Source organism: Macrobrachium rosenbergii, chromosome 36 (assembly GCF_040412425.1).
Source record: "Macrobrachium rosenbergii isolate ZJJX-2024 chromosome 36, ASM4041242v1, whole genome shotgun sequence".
Classification (NCBI taxonomy): domain Eukaryota; kingdom Metazoa; phylum Arthropoda; class Malacostraca; order Decapoda; family Palaemonidae; genus Macrobrachium; species Macrobrachium rosenbergii.
Window position 1 is genome coordinate 6642216 of NC_089776.1, and position 23202 is coordinate 6665417.

The 23202-nt window shown below is 37.1% G+C and overlaps 1 protein-coding gene across 1 annotated transcript in view; it reads right to left on the reverse strand.

The window, feature by feature from the left end:
• Positions 1-8150: 8150 nt before the first annotated feature.
• LOC136856538 (testis-specific gene A8 protein-like) overlaps positions 8151-23202 on the reverse strand; it is a 16395-nt gene continuing 1343 nt past the window's right edge. Inside the window, exons 2-4 of the mRNA XM_067134381.1 lie at positions 11974-12141; positions 8929-9052; positions 8151-8190 (exon numbers count right to left, since the gene is read on the reverse strand). Of these exons, the coding sequence (XP_066990482.1) occupies positions 8151-8190; positions 8929-9052; positions 11974-12141 (332 nt within the window). The remainder of the gene's footprint in view (positions 8191-8928; positions 9053-11973; positions 12142-23202) is intronic.

Consider the following 23202-nt stretch of genomic DNA (forward strand, 5'->3'; position numbering starts at 1 on the left):
CAAAAATACTTGAAAACAGCAAAAAAACCCCAGACATCATCTTGCAGAACACCACCAGGTAAGAAGGGTCTGTACTCACTATCAACACCATCAACCAAAGCTTTTATTGCTTGTCAAATACAGTACAGGAAATCTTAGAAAAATACTCATTTGAATATGCTCATGTCATTTACAAAGCTGCATTCAGTTCTTTAATTAGATAAGATATTATATTCTAACTTTCGTCACAATCATTCGTCTGCGTTCATCGCCTTTGAAATAGTTCGCCGGAGAAACCAAGGATAGTTATCACCATGGCATTGAAATCTCCATTGGAAAATCTTCCGATTGTCCACTTGGCTACAATGGTGAGGATGGATGTATGCCAGCTCTACTATATATATCTGAAAACGACAGGTATACGTATGTATGAGAGGCAATAGACTTTTATACTTCTCGTGGTCAGGTCGGCAACGTGGCCTAGTTGCTGTCATGGAACCCGGGTTCGTTTCCTGCTACCTGACATCATAGTATTTTCATATTTCTCACACTTGGATCTTAAGGCTTTGTAGTGACAAGTGTATCCAAAAAAGCGTGAGGAATTCGAGAAGTTAAGAGGGCATTGTGGCTATTACAATTACATATATAGGTTTATATATATATGTATATATATAGGTATATATATGAATATAGCCATGTATATACACGAGTATATATATGTTCGTCGGAGAAGCGTAGGATAATTATCACCACGGCATTGAAATCTCCATTAAAAAAATCTTGCGATTCAGTATCCCAGTTGATTTATCTATCTATCTATCTATCTATCTATCTATCTATCTATCTATCTATCTATCTATCTATCTATACATAAACCCTGCATTTCCCTCTAGCTGTCCCTGGCTTTGTTTAATGAATGAAGGGATCGTTCCCTCGGAAAGAGTTTGTGAGTCCTTGAGAGCACCCTGCTTGTCGCCTTGCTGCAGCTCAATTAAGGGATGACGTTGATCGCTCTGTGTAATGACTCTAATCTGATCTGTTAGCATAAGGGAGGCCGAGGCGTGTGGTGGGGGGGGGGGAGAGCCCCTCTGATAAATGAGCTGGCGGTAGATTTGAGAGAGAGAGAGAGAGAGAGAGAGAGAGAGAGAGAGAGAGAGAGAGAGAGAGAGATCAGTGAAAATCAGGGCTGAATGCCAGAATTCTAATGGTACGACGAGGTTGAATAAATACTGATACGGCCACACTGGAAGAATATATATATAAATTTATATATATATATATATATATATATATATATATATATATATATATATATATATATATATATTATATATATATATATATATATATATATATATATATATATATATATATATATATATATATATATATTATAACATCAGTTGTCTAAGTTAACTCGTTTAAAAAGTTTGCATTATCCATGCAAATTAGTTTAATCCAGATTATTTGGCAAAGTACTCATTCAGGACAGTACCTGACCCATCAGTCTTCGATTTTATCAAAAAGCTCCCGAAAAAATTATCTTTAATTTGGAGTAATATTTTTCACAGACAAAGATTACTCCATATTGCATCTGCATTTCTGAGGCCATTAACATTATAAACAATATACATGACAATCACTTCTTCTTCAAGCAATTTGCCCTGAATTTCACATCGACAATTTTCCTTAAAGCATCAGTGCTGCCCTAAAGTGGAAAACTGCAGTATCAGCAAAATTTTCGAAATTGAAGTATACCACCAATTGGGCTCGTGAAACGCTATTACACAAGTTACTGCAGTTTCAGAATGATTCTTTAATGCTTTAATTAGGGAGTCCCATTTGCAGTATCTGCAAAATCAATAGTAGAGTGATGGAAAACTGCAGTCTCTACCATTTTTCTCAGTTTTGTATTTTTGCAGATACTGCAGTCCTCCAAATTAGGGCAGGATGACTCTTCCTTAGGCCAAGCGTGAATTTTTTGTCTCAAGTCTTCGTTGTTTCCAAACTCTTCAGAATAGGACTTTGTTCTGGAGAATTCTTTGTCTCCAGTTAACTCCACTACAGGGCCTCAATCACTCTGCCGGTATTCATTAGCCGTTTCATTGGCCTTCCTTGCTGCTGGTATATCTCTACTTTTCTTTTGGCTCGGTTCACCTTGCTTGTTAACGGCACTCCTGCAATTTTTGTGCTACACTGAACGGTTAGTTGCCATGGGTTCTATAATAGCAACTGTGGGCTTGTTCCATATGAGTAGGGTTCATCTTCTGAATAATAATAATAATAATAATAATAATAATAATAATAATAATAATAATAATAATAATAATAACTACTGGTTGCATCATCATCTACATCACCAATCGCATCGTCTAGCAGCACAAAACTTGGCAACATACATAAGTTATTTAGCTCCAGAGTATTGTCCAACAGTTCTTGGTACCACACATCTAGTTCACAAAAGTTTATACATGACTCAGGATTAATATTTTTGCTTTTCAGCAAGTGAGATCTTTCTTTATTTCCCTTTACCTTCTCTTGCTTCCTAATGAACACCATAATATTCTTTGGAAGCTCGAATTTCAAGTCAATGGCCTCTGTGGGCTTGTTCATATGAATAGGGTTCTTCATCTTCTGAATAACAATAATAGTAATACAAACAGAAAGTTACTGTCCCACATATCCATGCCACTAAATATCATAAGTATTTCACAGTAATAAGAAATATGACATAATAAAAATAGTCAAGCATCATGAACAGAGTCCACAAAGAGTTCGACAACCCAGGCGTACGCGAAGATGCTTTTGAAAGTTTCATCCATCTGCTATATACCCAATAGCAGCTGGCTTGAAATTCACCTTTAAATAACCCAATAGCCTTTCTTATGATCTCCTATCACAAACATAGGAGCAGAAATGAGTTTTCCAGGCACAAATCAATAGATATTGATGTATTTACTCGATCTCGCAACTCAGAAGGTCCTAAAGTTGTTAAATTTGACTCTATCCAAAAAGGCAGCCACCAGCGATCTTGAACTTGGGAGCCAGAATGGCTACCAGTGTTTGAAGCGATTCCTAGATTAATTCCTTCCTAAAATCGACCTATTTCAGTTAACTACACGTTTCGAGACTAAATGGCAGAGAAAGAGAGACTTTACCTTAGTAGTACTTGGATTAACTTTAGCTGACGTGAAAGTTTGTGTTATGCATAGATGCAATGTGACTCTCTGAACATTTTTTTTTTTTTCAAAGGAACACTCCTGCCAAATGCGATCTTTGCATAATAAAATGTGGTATTTTACCCTTAACAAGTCCACTATAAGTGCACCCAAGTTATAGGGGAATTGTGCTAGGTGGAGGGGTGTTTTTGGTACTGAAAATTCCACAGTGAATATTGTCTGAGTAGGTGGCCTATTACTATATATAAATATATATACAGTATCTCTCTCTCTCCTATATATATATATATATATATATATATATATATATATATATATATATATATATATATATATATATATATATACAAACATATTCCTTGCATACTATTTTCTCTTCGCATTTTTTAAATCATCTTTTCTCCAGGGATTTCGTTACGAGTTTGTTTTTAATCATTTGATTTCTTTCCTCTGCAAATAAACTGTTAAGTTTAAAGCAAAAGGACATCCCAACAACATTTTGTAAGCATACTATTTCTCTTCGTAGTTTTAAAATCATCTTTTCTCCAGGGGATTTCGTCTTGAGTCCTTATAATCACAGGCCGTAAGCCAAAGCAGGCTTGACGTCTGACCAAAAAATCCTGGCCCACACGAAACATCTCCAGCGACGTCTCCAACAGCCCCGCCGAGTTATAAAATATCGTCCGTCAGTGGAGGCTGGTAGTAATGGGCCGTTATCTCCGTTATCGGCGTTATCTGCGTTGCCTCACTTCTCCTTCCCTTCTAAAAGTATTCTGTCAAGTATTCTGTCAATCTCCTGCCAAGCCTACCGCGACATGGGAGGCTTCGAGCCGTTTCCAGCATAACTAACGTTTTAACCTGTGTGGGCGCAGCCTTGACGTCAACAAGGATTTCGGAAAGCCCTTCTTTTTACTCTGGCCTGGAATTCAACTCCACAGAAATAGCGGGTCCGTAGCATTCTACCCTCAAGTCTTCGACGCGTTTTATATGTTTTGGGAGAGAAATGATGCCCTGTGAGATTTACGAGGCATTTCATCATCATGAAGAGCGCAGCAGTTCCCCTCAATCTTGTGAAATGTACTCTAATAACATGTAACCTGGTTTTTATTTTTCTACTCTGGCTCGTACATTTTCATTCGTGGCTTTATCGCGGTTTGAATAAACCAGCCAGAATCCGTCCATCTCTGTGCTTATCTGTTTAATTAACATAATTTCTATTATCGCACTAACACTCCCGAATCTCCCTGGTCACTTGCTCTGCCATTGGCATTCTGCCTCCGCTCCCTGATTTTATCGTGCCTCCTTCCCATCACCCCATTACCTACGCGAAATGAGCTCAAAACAAGTGGGGCGCCGTGGAGGACCTTGGGGAACACCTCCCACGCGCTGCTTCTTCTGCTGTCACTTATCGGCCTATCTGATCCCACCGTAGCCACCTGCACGTCGCCGGGAGAAGGAGATTGCTGTAAAAACAATATCATTAGCTCCCAGACAACGGCGAAAATGAGCTGCTGGATAATGTCTCCCGAGGACGAGGGACAACAATGAATACGTGCGAACGACGATGAGGAAGTGGCCGAGATAATGATAAAGCTCTCGACTCGGTAAGGAAAATGAATAAGAAGACGCTTGGGATACTCTTAGTATCTTTGTACCTGGGTTACTTTTCCTATTCTTTTCATTCGTTGTGTTGCAGTAATCTTAGGGAAGTTAATGATGGTGGTATGATTGTGTGACAGTCAGCGACAGATAAAAATGTATTTTGTGAATAGAAATTTATCAAGAGCAACATGAAACTTTTAGTCCAAACTTGATCTGGGACCAAAAGCGTATTGTATTACTGCATGTGCGACATACTTGCAAAGACGGAATAATAAGGAATCGAATTTTGGGGTTTAAACTCAGTCTAGAGAAGTTCCAGAAGAGACCTGCTTATAGGTAGGCGGGAAGAGGGAGCCAATGAAAAGTGGACTACGGTCAATTTGATCCCATAAAGCAATCTGACTGCACAGTACGAGTGTTTGAAGGTGAGATGAATATTTATGAAAATCTATTATATTAATATAAAGAATATTTACGAAAATCTATTATATTAATTTCCAGGAATGCTTCAGGAGATGAAGACGACTTCAAAGGATCCTGGAGTAGTGAAGACGTCCTATAAACATAACTTGCTTGACATTTCAGAATTCATGAAGTGTTAAATTAACCTCATGTCATAACTATGAACCACCTACATTATGAGGATCACAGTAAATACTACTCCTGTTATACTTCAGTATAAATTACATCAGAACTTTAACAAGAAACTAGCAAATGTGAACGATAACGAGCATCTGCTAGTGAATGTTATAATAGCAGACACAAAAGTTTTATGCCTAAAATGTGCATGAGTACAAAGTGCTCAGGTGTACTAAAAGATGAATGATCAAATCACAAAAGATTCTCTGCTTTTTTTTTTTTTTGGGGTATCTGTTATCAAGCTTAATGAACAGCTGTACTCTTTGCTGTGGGAATGCTGAGGGTGAAACTGGGATAGGGATATTATTATCATTATATTATTCAGAAGATGAACCCTATTCATATGGAACAAGCCCACCACAGGGGCCATTAACTTGAAATTCATGCTTCCAAAGAATATGGTGCTCATTAGGAAGAGAAGGTAAAGGATATTGGGACATGAATTCTTGCCACAGTGGACTTCCATGATCATCCCTGATGCCCTCTGGTGTCCACAAGATGTCCACAAGGTGTCCACAGGCCGTAGGAATGAAAAACTATTCCCAGACAAAGCAACCATATTACCAAAAATTAGCGGGAGGTGTCTTGTACACTGTGTCAAAGTATCATTTCGATCAAATAATTAGTTTGAAAGATATTTGAGAAAAACGGTGACTCGCGGTCCCTGAAATGGATAGTAGTACTTCAGTGGCTGAAACAGTTGCTTAATCAGTCTTCTTCTTCTTCTTCTTCTTCTTCTTCTTCTTCTTCTTCTTCTTCTTCTTCTTCTTCTTCTTCTTCTTCTTCTTCTCAGTTTAGTTCCGTTTCTACACGAGGTCGCCGTTTTAGATGGGACGCTTCTATCTACCATCTTCGTCAAGTCCCTTCTCTCTCTCTCTCTCTCTCTCTCTCTCTCTCTCTCTCTCTCTCTCTCTCTGTATATATACATATATATATATGTATATATATAATATATAAATGTATATATATACAGAGAGAGAGAGAGAGAGAGAGAGAGAGAGAATTATATCTTCTCACTTCTCTGACGCGTTACTCAAAAATCAGCAGAGTGAATTCCACTGAGAAAATATGTAGTTTACGTAAGCGAAAAACTGTTCTTACAAAACCACACAAGCGAATCGCATCGACGCTCTGACGCAAAGTGAAGCTTCGGTCTCCAAATGAGAAAAATTTCCGCCACCCCGTGTAACAGGTCCTGTAATAGAGATAGCCCCAATCCGGATTGCCACGGCAGCGTGTGTTCATAGTTACATAACTCACTGAAAGAAGGATACTGGCTCTGAGGCGTTGAGAGCTCAGGGATCTCTACCTTCGGCCCCGTCAATTTGCGCCGAGCCGAATGAGCAGTCGATCACAAGGATCGCTTTGTTCAAGGCTTGAAGACCTTGGCTTTTGCTCTGGGACCTGTCTTAAGCGATGTTTTGTGGGCTTATATGTCGTGCAATTGGAACTTCAAAAGTTCAAGCGAAGATGCAATGCATTACTACCCTAATGCTATTCTCCTTCCATTTTAATACATTTTTATCTATATATTAATTTATTGATGTATTTTTTTTATAAGTGAGAGCTCTTCTTTCTGTATTTTCCATTACCTTCTCTTAATTCTTAATGAGTACCAAATTCTTTGCAAGCTTGAATTTCTAGTTAGTGGACCCTGTGGTGGGCTTGTTCCATATGAATGGGGTTCATCTTCAGAATAATAATAATAATAATAATAATAATAATAATAATAATAATAATAATAATAATAATAATATTAATATTAATAATAATAATAATAATAATAATAATAATAATAATAATAATAATACGTATTTCTATGTCAAGTCTAAAACAACGAGTTTCATAAGATTTTTCCGACGAGTGGCCCAGAGTCAAACGTATCCAAACTTGCACTGGTCTATGAGTTAGCTTAAAGACAAAGCTATGAAAAAGCTACTGAGATAGATTACAGTAATTAGATTACAGTAATATGTGTGTGTGCTTTTTTATTCTCTCTCTCTCTCTCTCTCTCTCTCTCTCTCTCTCTCTCTCTCTCTCTCTCTCTCTCATAAAAGCCCGATTGATTCACTGTTAATTTCTTAAAAATACTTTGTGAGTAATCTCTCTCTCTCTCTCTCTCTCTTTCTCTCTCTCTCTCTCTCTCTCTCTCTCTCTCTCTCACATCAGTCCCCGATTCTTCAACCCACCAAATACCCCTCTGATGTCACTCACCACCATTAAACAGTACCCTCACTACCCGAAACGCCCCCAACCGACCCCCATATACCCAGGGGCATATGCCCAGGGACATATACCCTCCACTCTCTCCACACCCGATGAAACATCCTCGTAGTTCACACTTGGTAGTGACGCCTTATCCAGCACCATCTTAACTTCCACACAGACCTTCGGAATTCGGTGGAATATTCCCCAGGACCGCCGGGTGAAGGAGTCCAAATGCCTCCCTCCTCCTCCTCCTCCTCCTCCTCCTCCTCCTCAAACGCCATCGTCCATATGAATGTTTATTATTTATCTTTTTTTTTGAAAGGTTTTTGGGCGAAATTCCTCGATTCAACCTTCAGCTTGGCGTGATCTGAATGGACATGTTCTTGTGAAGAGTTGGTCAAAATAAGAAGCAAGTAAAAAATGCTCAATCGAGTTTTCTGTACAGCCGCTACAGCGTATGTAATCAAGGCCACCGAAAATAGATCTATCTTTCGGCGGTCTCGGTATAAAGCTGTATGAGCCGAGGCACATGAAACTTTACTTCTACACAGCTGCCAAGGGCACGATTATGGCCAACTTTAACCTTAAACAAAATAAAAACTACTAAGGCTAGAGAGCTGCAATTTGTTATGTTTGATGATTGGAGGATGGATGATCAACATACCAGTTTGCAGCCCTCTAGCTTCAGTAGCTTTGAAGATCTGAGGGCGGACAGAAAAAGTGAGGACAGACTAAAGTGCGGACGGACAGACAAATAGCCTACCTTAATTAACCTTCAACATGAATTGATCGGAATAACGATTTTCTTATGAAGAGTGAATCAAAACAAGCGCAATTTATATTTCAATTAGAGGCGAGGAAGGTATAAGTTAACCTTCAGCATCAACTTCGTCAGGCAGAGAGTCCTCTTTGAGCTAAACATTGGAAAGGAAAGGCAGGCCTTCGATAGGAAACTTGGCCCACCTTTCCTTTCCAGAAGCAGGTGAAGGGAGCCACGGCTTAATTGGGCTTAAGTGAGTGATGTTTTAGAGAGATTAATGTTGGAATGCCGAGCCTCTGATCACTTAAGTGGCGGGGAACGCTTAATGAGTCGCCTGTGCTCCGTAATGGACGCTACCGACCGGAGGTTTTATTATGGTTTGCTTTCTGAAGAAACACCTTTTTCTTTCTGCTCTTTTTCGGTCTTCTACTTCTTCTTCTTCTTCTTCTTCTTCTTCTGCTAATGGTAGAAGTGAATCGCGTCCTGGATGAGGAAGAAAAGGAAGTAAAATGGTACTGAGGAAAAGATGAGAATGCTTTTCTGGGAATTTCTTCAACTAACGCAGTGATGTGAATGGGAGATAAGTATGAAGAAAACACAATGTCATATGCTTCTTCTTCTTCTTCTTCTTCTTCTTCTTCTTCTTCTTCTTCTTCTTCTTCTTCTTCTTCTTCTTCTTCTTCTTCTAATGGTTGAAATGAATCGAGTACTCATATATGGGACAGAATACACGAACTATTCTGTGAGAAGGACGAATTTTAGTTAAGTAATCGTATGTATGTTGAATATTCTTTTCTAAAATGTTGAGAATGTTTAATTTTGTTAAATCTACATCCCCTTCTACGATATTCTGCGTGTTAAAATCTTCGCCAAGGACCATATTTGACATTACCAAGATAAGCAGTGACGTAAAAAATAGTAAGATTTCTGTTTGCAAAAGTGATTTTCTGTATACCTTTAGATTTTTCTTTCTGACAGAGATTACTTCTTCAATATTCATACAATGAAATTAAAACATGTTTTGATGTTACAGGCATAAAACTCTTATGTAGAAAAGGTATTGTTGGTGGTATATGGCCATGAGTTTTTATGCGGAAAGAATGCATCATAACAGAAAGGAAAATGTGAATGAATAGAATATTTTGGAAGCAAGAAACTCATATGGAAGCTTTAGAAAGACAGGGCCCTGTTTAGACATCGTAATGGTTTTTTTTTTTTCATTCCAGTACTGACGATTCATGTTGTCCTTAATGTCTGAATATTGTTCATTTATATTTCATTGTGGTTTATCTCTGGTCTCCCCTCTTTGGGATACCTCACTGGGCTATTATAGTGGTATTTCAGGTAGCCTTGTAACACCCGTCAGGCCACACCTTCCTACTTACGTATCCTGTGGAAAGAGCAATCCCAGGATTCCACAGTTCGGTAACAGGTCCTTACTTGCCCATTCTTCCGTCCTCTGACAAGCTTTGGAACTCTCTCTCTCTGTTCCTTGTTTCCAAGACTTTCCTTTATTTAAGAAGCAAGTTTTTCTCCTTCTTCGGCTTCAGGAGTCGGTTCTTTCCTTTGCTTTCCATTTTTTTAACCTTGGTTCGAATATGCATCAAATTGGAGAAACAAATCCAGTTATGTATGGGTATAAATATATTTAAGAATAAATCTGTACAGAGAGCTTTCGGGAATCTGTTCGATTCCCCCTTTTGAAAAAGGGGAATCGAATAGATTCCCGAAAGCTCACTGTAGAGATTTTAAAACCCAAAATTGTAACCATACATAACTATAAAAGGGGAATCCAACAGATTCTCGAAAGCTCACTGTAGAGATTTTACCCATACATTAACCGTAAAAGGGGAATCTAACAGATTCCCGGAAGCTCCTGTAGAGATTTTACCCATTACATTAAGGGGAATGTAAATTAATTCCTGAAAGCTCACTGCAAAGAATCCAACAGATTCCTGGAAGCTCACTGTAGAGATTTTACCCATACATTAACCGTAAAAGGGGAATCCAGCAGATTCCTGAAAGCTCACTGCAGAGATTTTACCCATACATTAACCGTAAAAGGGGAATCCAGCAGATTCCCTGAAAGCTCACTGTAGAGATTTTAAGTACATAGTCTTACCTCCTAATGATCACCATATTCTTTGGAAGCTTGAATTTCAAGTCAGTGGCCCCTGTGGTGAGCTTGTTCCATATGAACAGAGTTCACCTTCTGAATAATAGTAATAACAATTTAAGATAAAGTACACAGTCTCCTTTTAAGATAAAGCACACAGTCTGCTTTAAGATAAAGTACAAAGCCTTACTTCCTAATGAGTACCATAATATTCTTTGGAAGCTTGAATTTCAAGTCAACGGCCCCTGTGGTGGGCTTGTTCCATATGAGTAGGGTTCAACTTCTGAATAATATAATAATAATAATTTAAGATAAGGAACATAGTCTGATTATAAGATAGTGTATCTTGGCTGAGAGGAATTGCCAGAAGCAAATCCAGGTCCAATTTAATAAAAAGACCTCAAATGGACCTCGGGGCAAAAGACCACCCTGAGAGACCTAACTCGGGAAACACCGAGAAGCAAGTTCCGTGGCAAGCCGCATTACAAGAATCTCGGTACAAACAGCTTACTTTGTAAGAGACGGCCTCCGAGATTAGCCAAGTTAGCCTCAATTAGTTTTAACGGCGGGGCATATGATGATGAAGTCGGACCCCGACTGCGACGGGTATGGGGCACGTCTGCCATAACTCTCTCTCTCTCTCTCTCTCTCTCTCTCTCTCTCTCTCTCTCTCTCTCTCTCTCTGGCGGATGGACCGAAAGTAATTCCAATTTTTAAATTTTTTTCTTCATAAGAAGGCTGCTGCTAATTGCGTTTTTTTTTACTCTTGGTCCACAGGAATGCATAGTGTAAGTATGCTTGGTCACAGGTATGGTGAAAAGAGGCGTGAGTCCAGCAATCTCACACCATATCACCATTAGACCCCTAGCTGCAACCCCCTTTCAAAACCTCAAAAAGTTGCACTATGAAACGATTGTTAGGAGAGGGTGGATAGCAAGCTGGAAGAAAGAGAATATGAATGGAGGTACAGGAAAAGGAATGTAAGGGGTTGCAGCTAGGGGCCGAAGGGATGCTGCAAAGAACTCTATGGGAACAAAGAGCTTTTTGAGATTAGGGCAGTTTCCTTCGGTTTTGGAAATGAGAGGCAGCTGACGGGAATTGTTTCCGTATTAGTAATTTCGGACAGTATCTATACACGTCTTAATTTGCCTGTGGGATAAAGTTACTAATTTAAAATGCCGTTTCAAATGAATCTGACGAGTAAGCAGTTGTGTGTGTGTAAATGTACAAGAATTCACCTGGTTACACAGCACAACACATACACATACAGACACCTTAAAATATATACAGTGTATATATATAAATATATATATATATATATATATATATATATATATATATATATATATATATATATATATGTAAAGCAGCAGGAACACCAAAAGCACCAGGAACAGAGCGGCAGAAGCAGAATCAGTAACAGCAGTAGGAGCAGCAGGAACAGCAGTAGGAACAGAAGAAGCAGCAGATAGCAGCAGATGCAGCCGTACCAGCAGTACCAGCAGGAACAGCAGTAGGCGCAGGAACAGCAGAAGCAGCAGACGCAGCAGTACCAGCAGCAAAAGCAGCAGCTGCAGCAGTACTAGCAGGAACAGCAGGAACAGCGTGAACAGCAGAAGCAGCAGAAAAGGCAGGGACCGCAGGAACAGCAGACGCAGCTATTCACGAACAGCATCAGGAACATCATCAGAAGCAGCAGAAAAGGCTCAGGAACCGCAGGAACAGCAGCAGAAAAAGCAACAGCTGTTCAGGAACAGCATCGGCAGCGGTGCAACCCCAGCTTCTCCTGCTACAGCTGCTACTGGCACATTGCGTTGTCACTATAAATTTTCCCACCTGGTATATTTATTACCTTTCGGCTCGCAGATTACCCCGGAGTGATTAATTAGAGTTTAAACAGCCTCTCAGCCACTCAAATGCTTTCAAGGACTTCGAGGGAGATACGTGATTAACAGGCGGCTGGAAAGCGCAATTAGTCATAATTAATCGGGGATTAACATGACAAGAAGGGAGGCAATAAAACGCGAGATTAGATTGATGCTGGATTCCGGACATTGGTTGGTTTCATCGCTCTCTGGTTTCCTGGCCACACAGGGAGATTTCCATAGATAGATAGATAGATAGATAGGTAGATAGATAGATAGATAGATAGATAGCAGTCGCTCACTCTTGGTATTCCTCTATCTAATTAACGCCTCTCGAGACGCGTAAGAAAGATAGATAGATAGATAGATAGATAGATAGATGGATAGATAGCAGTCGTTCACTTTTAGTATTCCTCTATCTAACTAACGCCTCTCGAGACGCGAAAGAAAGATAGATAGATATATAGACAGATAGTTATATAGATATATAGATAGTAATCGTTCACCCTTGGTATTCCTCTATCTAATTAACGCCCCTCAAGACGCGAATGAAAGATAGATAGATATATAGATAGATAGTTAGATAGATATATAGATAGCAATCGTTCGCTCTTAGTATTCCTCTATCCAATTAACGCCTCTCAAGACGCGAAAGAAAGAAAGATAGATAGATAAATAGATAGATAGATAGATAGATAGATAGCAATCGTTCACTCTTAGTATTCCTCTATCCAATTAACGCCTCTCAAGACGCGAGAGAAAAACGCGAAAGTACCAAAGTGAGAGGGAGTCAAAACTAGCCTAATCAATAATAACAAACGCCTAAACGCCAGATTATGAGAAAATAGAATTTAAAAAAATCAAGCCGATTGCCTCTTAGTTTCTTACAAAATGACTCTCGCTTCTTTTGTTTTCATTTTTAAGAATCGTCCTGGTCCTCTCAGCAATGCCTCGATCCCAGATTGGAACCCGGAGCATGTACGTAAGTACCCTGAACCAAATCCAGCGCTAATGCCCGTCAGTGGGCAAGAACCCAGCCAGCAACGCCAGGAAGGAGGAAGGGGGCCATTAAACCGAACTGAAAATCTCATAAGCTTCGCGTTTCGACAGATCTGGTTAAACCGGCGGGCATTTATGTTTTGGGAAAAGAAAAATGAACTCCCCGTTAATTATCTAAACATGGAGTGTTTTTTTTTTTCTCTATGCCTGCAGCAGTTACCTTGCTTATCCCCGGGATGGGGGATCAATCAGGTGAAAAATGAGGCGGCTGCTGACGATGGAATTTATATGCTGATGGAGGTGAGGGGGTTCTGTGCATAAACCTTTAAGGGATTCTGTGCACAAAGCTTGAAGGGATTCTAAGGATTCTGTGCACAAACCTTTAAGGGATTCTGTGCACAGACCTGTAAGGGATTCTGTGCACAAAGCTTGAAGGGATTCTAAGGATTTTGTGCACAAACCTTTAAGGGATTCTGTGCACAGACCTTTAAGGGATTCTGAGGATTCTAAGCACAAACCTCCAAGGGATTCTGGGAATCCTGTGCACAACCTTTACAGGATTCTGTGGATTCTGTGCACAAACCTTTAAGGGATTCTGTGCACAAACCTTTAAGGGATTCTGCGGGTTCTGTGCACAAACCTTCAAGGGATTCTGTGCACAAACCTTCAAAGGATTCTGGGAATTGTGGGCACAACCTTTACGGGGTTCTGTGGACAAACCTTCAAGGGATTCTGGGAATTCTGTACACAACCTTTACTGAGTTCTGTGCACAAACCTTTGAGGGATTCTGTGCACAAAGCTTTAAGGAATTCTATGCACAAACCTTTGAGGGATTCTGTGCACAAAGCTTCAAGGGATTCTGTGCACAAACATTTAAGGGATTCTATGCACAACCTTTACTGGATTATGCTGGTTCTGTGCACAAACCTTAAGGGATTCTGTGCACAAAGCTTTAAGGGATTCTGTGCATAAACCTTTAAGGGATTCTGTGTACAAACCTTTGAGGGATTCTGTACACAAAGCTTTAAGTGATTCTATGTACAAACCTTATATGGCATATCTCAATATATAAATTTTGCAGACACTGCAGTTCTATATTTATATATATATATATATATAAATCTATAAATCTATATATATATATATATATATATATATATATATATATATATATATATATATATACTGTATATATATGTATGTATACAGTATGCATAAAAATACATATATATTTGTATATATATAAACATTACGTCATATGAGGTGGAATCTGTCACATCTTCGTGGATGTATTTAAGCTTAAAAAAGAAGATATGGAAAGAAATGATTTCTTTTCATTATTGTTACTTTGAAATAGTTTTGACATAGGAACAGACAGAGAGAGAGAGAGAGAGAGAGATACTAATACCATTTCTCTCTCTCTCTCTCTCTCTCTCTCTCTCTCTCTCTCTCTCTCTCTCTCTCTCTCTCTAGTTCTTTCCCTTGATCACAGCCAGTCAGCAGGGTGCCCCGACATCAATGAGCCACAGAAGTGGCATCAATAGTGTCAAGAGGGTGGTCAATAGAAGGCGAAATTGGCATAGGTGGGCACAAAGGGCCTCTCTCGCTATCATTAGTCACCGCCAACTTTTGATTGCACACGCTCGAGAAAAGGCCCAAGACGTAGGGGGAGGTGGGGAAGGGAGGAGGAGGAGGAGGAAAGGAAGAAGAGGAGGAGGAGGAGGAAGAGGAAAGGAGGAAGAGAGAAGGAAGAAAGAAGGAGGAGGAGGAGGACGACGACGACGACGAGGAGGAGGAGGAGGAAGAGGCGGAGGAGGAGGAGGAGGAGGGGGCGTGGCACCCAAACCGTGCCACGACACGGACGACGCATGGCGACGCAAAGAGCAGAAGGGAATTGAAAAAGGAAGAAGAATAAGCGATAATGACGAAGGTGGTGGTGGTGGTGATGATGACGATGAGAGAACTGGCAGACTAGAATGGGATCGGCAACCCCTTTGATTACCTTTGTTTCTATCGATCACAGGCGACGAAGAAGAAGAAGAAGACTTGTGCTCGCAAAAATAAACCACAAAAATAAACCACAAAAAATGAACCACGAAAGTGAATCATAAGAAGGGGAAAGAAAAATGGAGACTGCGAAAAGGTCTAAAAAGCGCAGGCAGGCATATTCTTTTGTTCGGCATCGACCTGGGCTCAGAGGTGTGAAGTGGGTCCTTCCTAATCTCTTCTATAAAGAACTAAAGGTAATTTGGGAAAATGAATTCAGGGTTCAATCTCTTCTATAAAGAAATGAAGGTAATTTAGGAAAATGAGTTTAGGATTCAATCTCTTATATAAAGAAAAAAAAAATGTAATTTAGGAAAATGAATTCAGGATTCAATCTCTTGTATAAAGAAATAGAGGTAATTCAGGAAAATGAGTTCAGGATTCAATCTCTTATATAAAGAAAAAAAAAAAGGTAATTTAGGAAAATGAATTCAGGATTCAATCCCTTATATAAAGAAAGAAAAAAAAAAAGGTAATTTAGGAAAATGAATTCAGGATTCAATCTCTTATATATTAAAAAAAGGTAATTTAGGAAAATGAATTCAGGATTCAATCCCTTATATAAAGAAAGAAAAAAAGGTAATTTAGGAAAATGAATTCAGAATTCAATCTCTTATATAAAGAAATAAAGGTAATTTAAGAAAATGAATTCAGGATTCAATCTCTTATATAAAGAAAAAAAAAAAAGTAATTTAGGAAAATGAATTCAGGATTCAGTCTCCATTTAGACCATTGCAAATATGATTACTTTTCTTTGATATGAAATTGGCTTACCAGTAAAACATTATAAAATTTATTATTGATTAAGAATTCAGTAGCTAAGATTCTTGATTCTCGATCTCCAATTCTAAAGGGATATAGAGGCAGCGATAAACTGAGAGAGAGAGAGAGAGAGAGAGAGAGAGAGAGAGAGAGAGAGAGAGAGAGAGAGAGAGAGAGAGAGTAATTGTCCCCATGGATACTAATTTAATTTCGCCTTTCTGTTGCCCATTTACTTGTTCCTTTGATGTTAATGTAGCTTATAGAGAGAGAGAGAGAGAGAGAGAGAGAGAGAGAGAGAGAGAGAGAGAGAGAGAGAGAGAGAGAGAATTTCATTAAAGATAAGGGACATTCCCTGGTGCATGATTTTCAAAGATCAATAAATGCTCTGTATTACCAAATTTTAAGAACAGATTATACATAAAAATGAACAATCTTTTTCTTTTTCATTTGTTACTGAAATGAATACCAAGAAAACACTGGCTAATGCAACAGTTTAGTTTTTTCTTTGATAAACTGGTATGCATCTTACGGCTGCATATTTGTGCATTGCAAATTTGAGCTTGAAAATGAGTCAAAATGAGTCAAAGTTATTAAGTGTGAGGTTCTGTTATTAATTATATTAATATACAGGACAATTATATATATATATATAATATATATATATATATATATATATATATATATATATATATATATATATATATATATATATATATATATATATATATATATATATATATATACATATACACACACACATCTTTGTCAACATACGATCAAGGCAAACAACGCACAGGTCAAAAAAGCACACAACGACAAAGGAACTACATCAGTGAGACGAAGACAAAGGCTAAAAAAAAAAGAGAGAGAAGGAAAAATGAAAAATAAAAAAATCTCAAAGAGAAAATCGATCAAGCAGTTCATGACATCGAGAGAACTTCTTAAAAGAATATTTTGCCAACTCATACTTCCTCTCTCTCTCTCTCTCTCTCTCTCTCTCTCTCTCTCTCTCTCTTATCTTTTTGTCTCTTGTCCGCGTATACTTCTGCACCCCTTTCAAAGAGGCCGGGAGCCACTAATGAATTATCGACCCCCTGGCACCTGACAATGGCTCAGTACTTGCCAGATGTCGCCGAGTTCACATCGCTTCAAAAGACAAACAAGACGAATCATTCGTCTTAAATAAATTCGCTCGTAACAATTCCTAGGATTCACTCAACCAATGGCTTTCATTTACGGCCCTCCCGGATACGAAAAAATGCTGTAATTACCGAGAATTTTGTCTGATAAAACGAAATACACTGAGGGTACGAGATTTCCACGAGACAGGCCCAGTGGCTGCGCATCGCAGGCGATAGCAATAATTATCGTACCCGGAGGGAAAGCCGTATATCATGATGCACATAATAGCAGTGCGTGCTTGCGTGCTTGCTTGCCTGCGTGTGCTCTCCCCGGCTCATGAATGCGAATACCCCTGCTGCTTTATTCGCTCGTGGGAGTTTGCTGGGCCACACTTGACCACGGAGCTAAATACAGTACTTAGAGACACGTTGGCTCAGCTCCTCCCGACAGTACTTATGCAACGGCCCACCTTAGGTCCTTGGAGGCTAATGTAAAATGGCTTGTAAAAATGGCTATAAATATGGCTTATAACAATGGCTCTTATGAAAATGTCTTATGAAAATGGAATGGGTTGTAAAAATGGCTTATAACAATACTGTCGAAAAGTCATTCAATATCAACATTATCCTACAGAGAAAATTATTATTATTATTATTATTATTATTATTATTATTATTATTATTATTATTATTATTATTATTATTCATAAAAGTCTCATAATAGCACGAGTCACCAAAATGGTGAAGAAATTCACATTTGTGTAAATGTAAATATATTTCTAATATAGGTTTACGTTATTTACACCACTGTGGATTTCTCCATTATTATTATTATTATTATTATTATTATTATTATTATTATTATTATTATTATTATTGTCGTTGTATCCTAATATTACTATGTTTAAAATGACCACGTAAAATGGCTTATAAAAATGCCATCAAAAAGTCATTCATTGTCAACATTAACCTACAGAGAAAATTTGATTATTATTATTATTATTATTATTATTATTATTATTATTATTATTATTATTATTATTATTATTATTATTGAAAATAGTCATAGTAGCATGAGAGAGAGAGAGAGAGAGAGAGAGAGAGAGAGAGAGAGAGAGAGAGAGAGAGAGAGATAAGACTACTGCTGAGATATTCGGATTATGTTTATTGAAGGCCCTGGCTTGTTGTTGATAACCTTATCCGATGCGCTATGTCCTTTTGATTCTTTTAGAAAGCTCTGTTACGCACTAGAAAGATATATACATATTTATATATATAAACGTATATATATATAAACGTATATATATATATATATATATATATATATATATATATATATATATATATATATATATATATATATATATATATATATATTCAGTTTGGTGCCACAGTAAAAGTAAATTCGATTTTGCTTGAATAAAAAAATGTTGTAATAACACTGTATCAAAAATTGTATAAAAAAATAAATATAATTATAAATATATTGCTTTTAGTGCCAAAGTAGACAATATATACGAGTATATATATATATATATATATATATATATATATATATATATATATATATATATATATATATATATATATAATGTATACAAATAGAAAATAAATTCTATTTTGCTTGTATCAAAAACTTTATAGAAAAATTATCTAAAAAATTATATAATGAATAAATATATATATATATATATTGCATTTGGCTCATACAGCATTATACTGAGACCGCCGAAAGATAGATCTATTTTCGGTGGCCTCGATTATACGCTGTACAGAAAACTCGATCGCGCCGAAGAAACTTCGGCGCATTTTTTTACTTGCTTAATAATTATTTCAGAAATGTGAACCTTCCATTAGAGAATGATTTAATATACCTTTAAAGCAGACTAACTTAATTTTGATTGCTTCTGTCAAGTGATTGACTGGCTGATTGAGAAGTTAATTGATTAGTACTGACTAGCGTCAAACAACAATGGTTATTGACGACCGAAAATAATGATATCCTGTGAGAAATTTTAAAAGAATTAAAATCCTGATGAAAATGTTTAAATATCATTTTTAAACTCCACATTCATTTTCTAAACGCATTCTGGAAAAAGAAGAATCTGATCATAATGAGAAATTCATACACACATATATACATATATATATATATATATATATATATATATATATATATATATATATATGTATATATATATATATATATATATATATATTATATATATATATATATATATATATATATATATATATATATATATATATATATATATATATATATATATATATATATATATATATATATATATATATATATATATATATATATATATATATATATATATATATATATATATATATGCACAGTAAGAGCAGGAAGTTTAACATCAAGAATGTCAACGCTGACAAAAAAAAAAAGAGAAGTGAATGATATAATACAACTTCCCTAAAAAACTAATCAGGAAGTCCATAGGTCAGATTGGGTACGCAATTATGCCCAAGCGATATAAGCACTCCAGGGTAGCCACACCATCTGGGTATGGTATTAATAATAATAATAATTCACCTGGAATTGAAAAATGAAAAAAGCATTAAGAACAGACTAAATAGCGGAAGAGGAATAATTTCCCAAAATAATTCAGTTGTTAAATTTGTTTTTGGTTAGTCTTTACAAACAATCTATAAAAGGCATAAAAAATGAAGAAAAAGGAAATACTATTTAGAAAGTATGTACCCACTGCTTTTATATAAAATATAAAAAAATATATATATATATATATATATATATATATATATATATATATATATATATATATATATGCAGTATAGAAATGGGTGTATATAATACTTTGATCCCCAAGGGGCTAGTACTAAACACGTCGTCCAAAGAAGCTTCCGCCACGTTCAGTACTAGCCCCTCGGAGTAGCTGACGCGTAGATAACCAGGATTAATAACAAGCCAACGTACCACCGACGCCTCTCTCTTAAAATGACAGAACACCCAACAATGTCTTTGAGCTCTGCTGAAGAGATTGGATAGACTCGAGTGTCCTGACGGCGAAACGGGATTATCGATTTAGCCCTGGCGTCCTAAACAGGGGCTTCTTCTCGTGGTCGTGATACGAGCGTCGTTATGACAGCCAAGCGGCAATTGCCATCATTAGTCACATCCCAAACAAGCGTGTAACAATAACATAATCAGGTGTACGCAGACTCCTTCTTCCAATTTGGCTGGGGGATAAAGTTGGCGACTGCCTGGAGTTCGCTGGCGTGGCGACCTCATCAAATGATCTGTGTTTTCCAGTTTAGATCTGAATATCAGTTGGTGTTAGGACGATTAGATTAATGGAACTTGACTCATCTTTTATGAAAATCATCAGACTTTCGTCTTTTCGCGAATATTATTTCGGCGGGTTTCTTATCCAGCCTGATTCGTCGAAGGAAGCAACTTCTGTCTTCTCATAAGTTATCAGTCTGTTGTTGCACACAGATTCATTTGTTCGGATGATGCGTTCTTGCCATTTCATCGTCATCTATTCTCTTTGAATTTGAATACATTTTTATCTGTTTATTAATTTATTAATCTGCTTTTTCTTTTTAATAAGTGAGATCTCTTCTTTTTGTATGTTTCTTTATCTCCTCTTACTTCCTAATGAGCACCAAATTCTTTGGAAGCTTGAAGAATGGTCAATGGTCCCTTTAGTGGGCTTGCTCCATATGAATAGGGTTCATCTTCTGAATAATAATAATAATAATAATAATAATAATAATAATAATAATAATAATAATAAGAATAATAATAATCTTTGGAAACTTGAATTTCAAGTCAATGGTCCTTTTGGTGGGCTTGTTCCATATGAATAGGGTTCATCTTCTGAATAATAATAATAATAATAAATAATAATAATAATAATAAATAATAATAATAATCTTTAATAATAATAATAATAATTTGGAAACTTGAATTTCAAGTCAATGGTCCCTTTGGTGAGCTTGTTCCATATAAATATGGTTCATCTTCTGAATAATAATAATAATAATAATAATAATAATAATAATAATAATAATAATAATAATAATAATAATAATAATAATAATTATAATAATAAGCTTGTTCTATAATCTATTTGAATAATGAATGATAATAATTAATACAAAATAATAATAATAATAATAATTCCTAAACGTTTGCTTAGTAAGAATCTTAAAAAAAAAAATAAAAAAAAAATCCATCGACTTTCCAGAATTAAGCGGACTACCATCGCAACTACACCACAAGCCCAGGCTTTCATTCCATTTTTATTATGTCATATCCAGCAGACGAGAGCCATCAAAACAAAGCCTCCTTCCATCACCATCACCATCATCATCATCATCACCCACATGCAAATGAACAACGCCTTTGTCACACGCATGCGCATTAATGAGTCGGGATGCTGCCGGGAAGTCCATGACTCAGCAGAGACGCGAGGGATCTCGGGAACCGGAGATAAATGATGCTCGTCGCGTCGCAGTGACAACAGGCTAAGTTGCATGACATGATTCCATCTTGGTTTCTGTCGGATTAGGCCTTGGCTCTCGTTAAATGCTGGGGTTTTTATCTTTGTTTATTTCTAATAATGACAGGTTAACTATAGAAGGGGTTTATTAACGTGAGGGATCCGTGGGCATAGCCTTTGTCAGGACTGGATGATTTTAATGAATTATTATTATTATTATTCAGTAGATGAAACCTATTCCTATGGGACAAGCCCACCACAGGGGCCATTGACTTGAAATTCAAGCTTCCAAAGAATATTAAAGTGTCCATTAGGAAGAAGTAAGAGGAGGTAAGGAGAAATACAGAAAGAAGAGATAACACTCGTTCAAAAAGAAAAAAAAAAGATAATAGATAAATAGATTAAAAACAGATAATGCGGCGTTTCTTTTATGCCTTGTTTCTCGTTAAATGCAGGAGTTTTTATATCTATTCATTTTTTTAATATAGAGTTTAGGCCAAAGGCCAAGCACTGGGACCAATGAGGTCATTCGGCGCTGGAAATGGAGAGTAGGATGGTTTGACATGCGAAAGACTCACAGGAAGCCTTAAACGCTGACCTCCATGAATGTGACGCCAGCTTGTCTTGAGGATTACTGAACAGATAAACTGGTTCATTCTCCCTGACTTTTACAATGAAATATTCTGACGTTTAATGCTTTTCGTTTGTAATGAATTCTATTTTCGAAAAATAGTTTACCAGTCCGTTGTTGCTTCCCACTGAACTGTTCATCCTCTTAAACCCAGTGTCCGAAGGAGCCGCGGTAATGGAATGTTGTTTGGTCAGAGAGAGAGAGAGAGAGAGACATTCTCGAACTGACAGATGCTGATATTGAAAAAACATGGAAAATTTTTTGAGGTTATACTTATTTATTTAGTTTTGGAAGCTAGCTGTCTATTTGGTCATTTTGTCTTACCGATTCATTCTGCGTTTAATGCCGAGTTTCATGGCGATAATGATAGAGAGGAAAAAGTAATTTAGACTTAGGGAGTACATGGTGCAAGTCCGCGATTCTTTGCAAATCGGTTGGGAATAAGTATTGTTTTTTCTTCTAGTTCGCGTTTCTTTTGCTTATTCTTCTTCTTCTCTCTCTCTCTCTCTCTCTCTCTCTCTCTTTTCCATTTCAGGATCAGTTTGATACCTGTCTAGCAGATGCTTTAATGATTTTACAGTCCAAAAGAATATGATTTTAATTTTTTTCTTCTCTCTCTCTCTCTCTCTCTCTCTCTCTCTCTCTCTCTCTCTCTCTCCTCTTCCAATTCAGAATCAGTTTGGTACTTTTCTGGGAAAATATTTTAATGATTTTACTGTCCAAAAGAATATGATTTTAATTTCTCTCTCCCTCTCTCTCTCTCTGTCTCTGTCTCTCTCTCTCTCTCTCTCT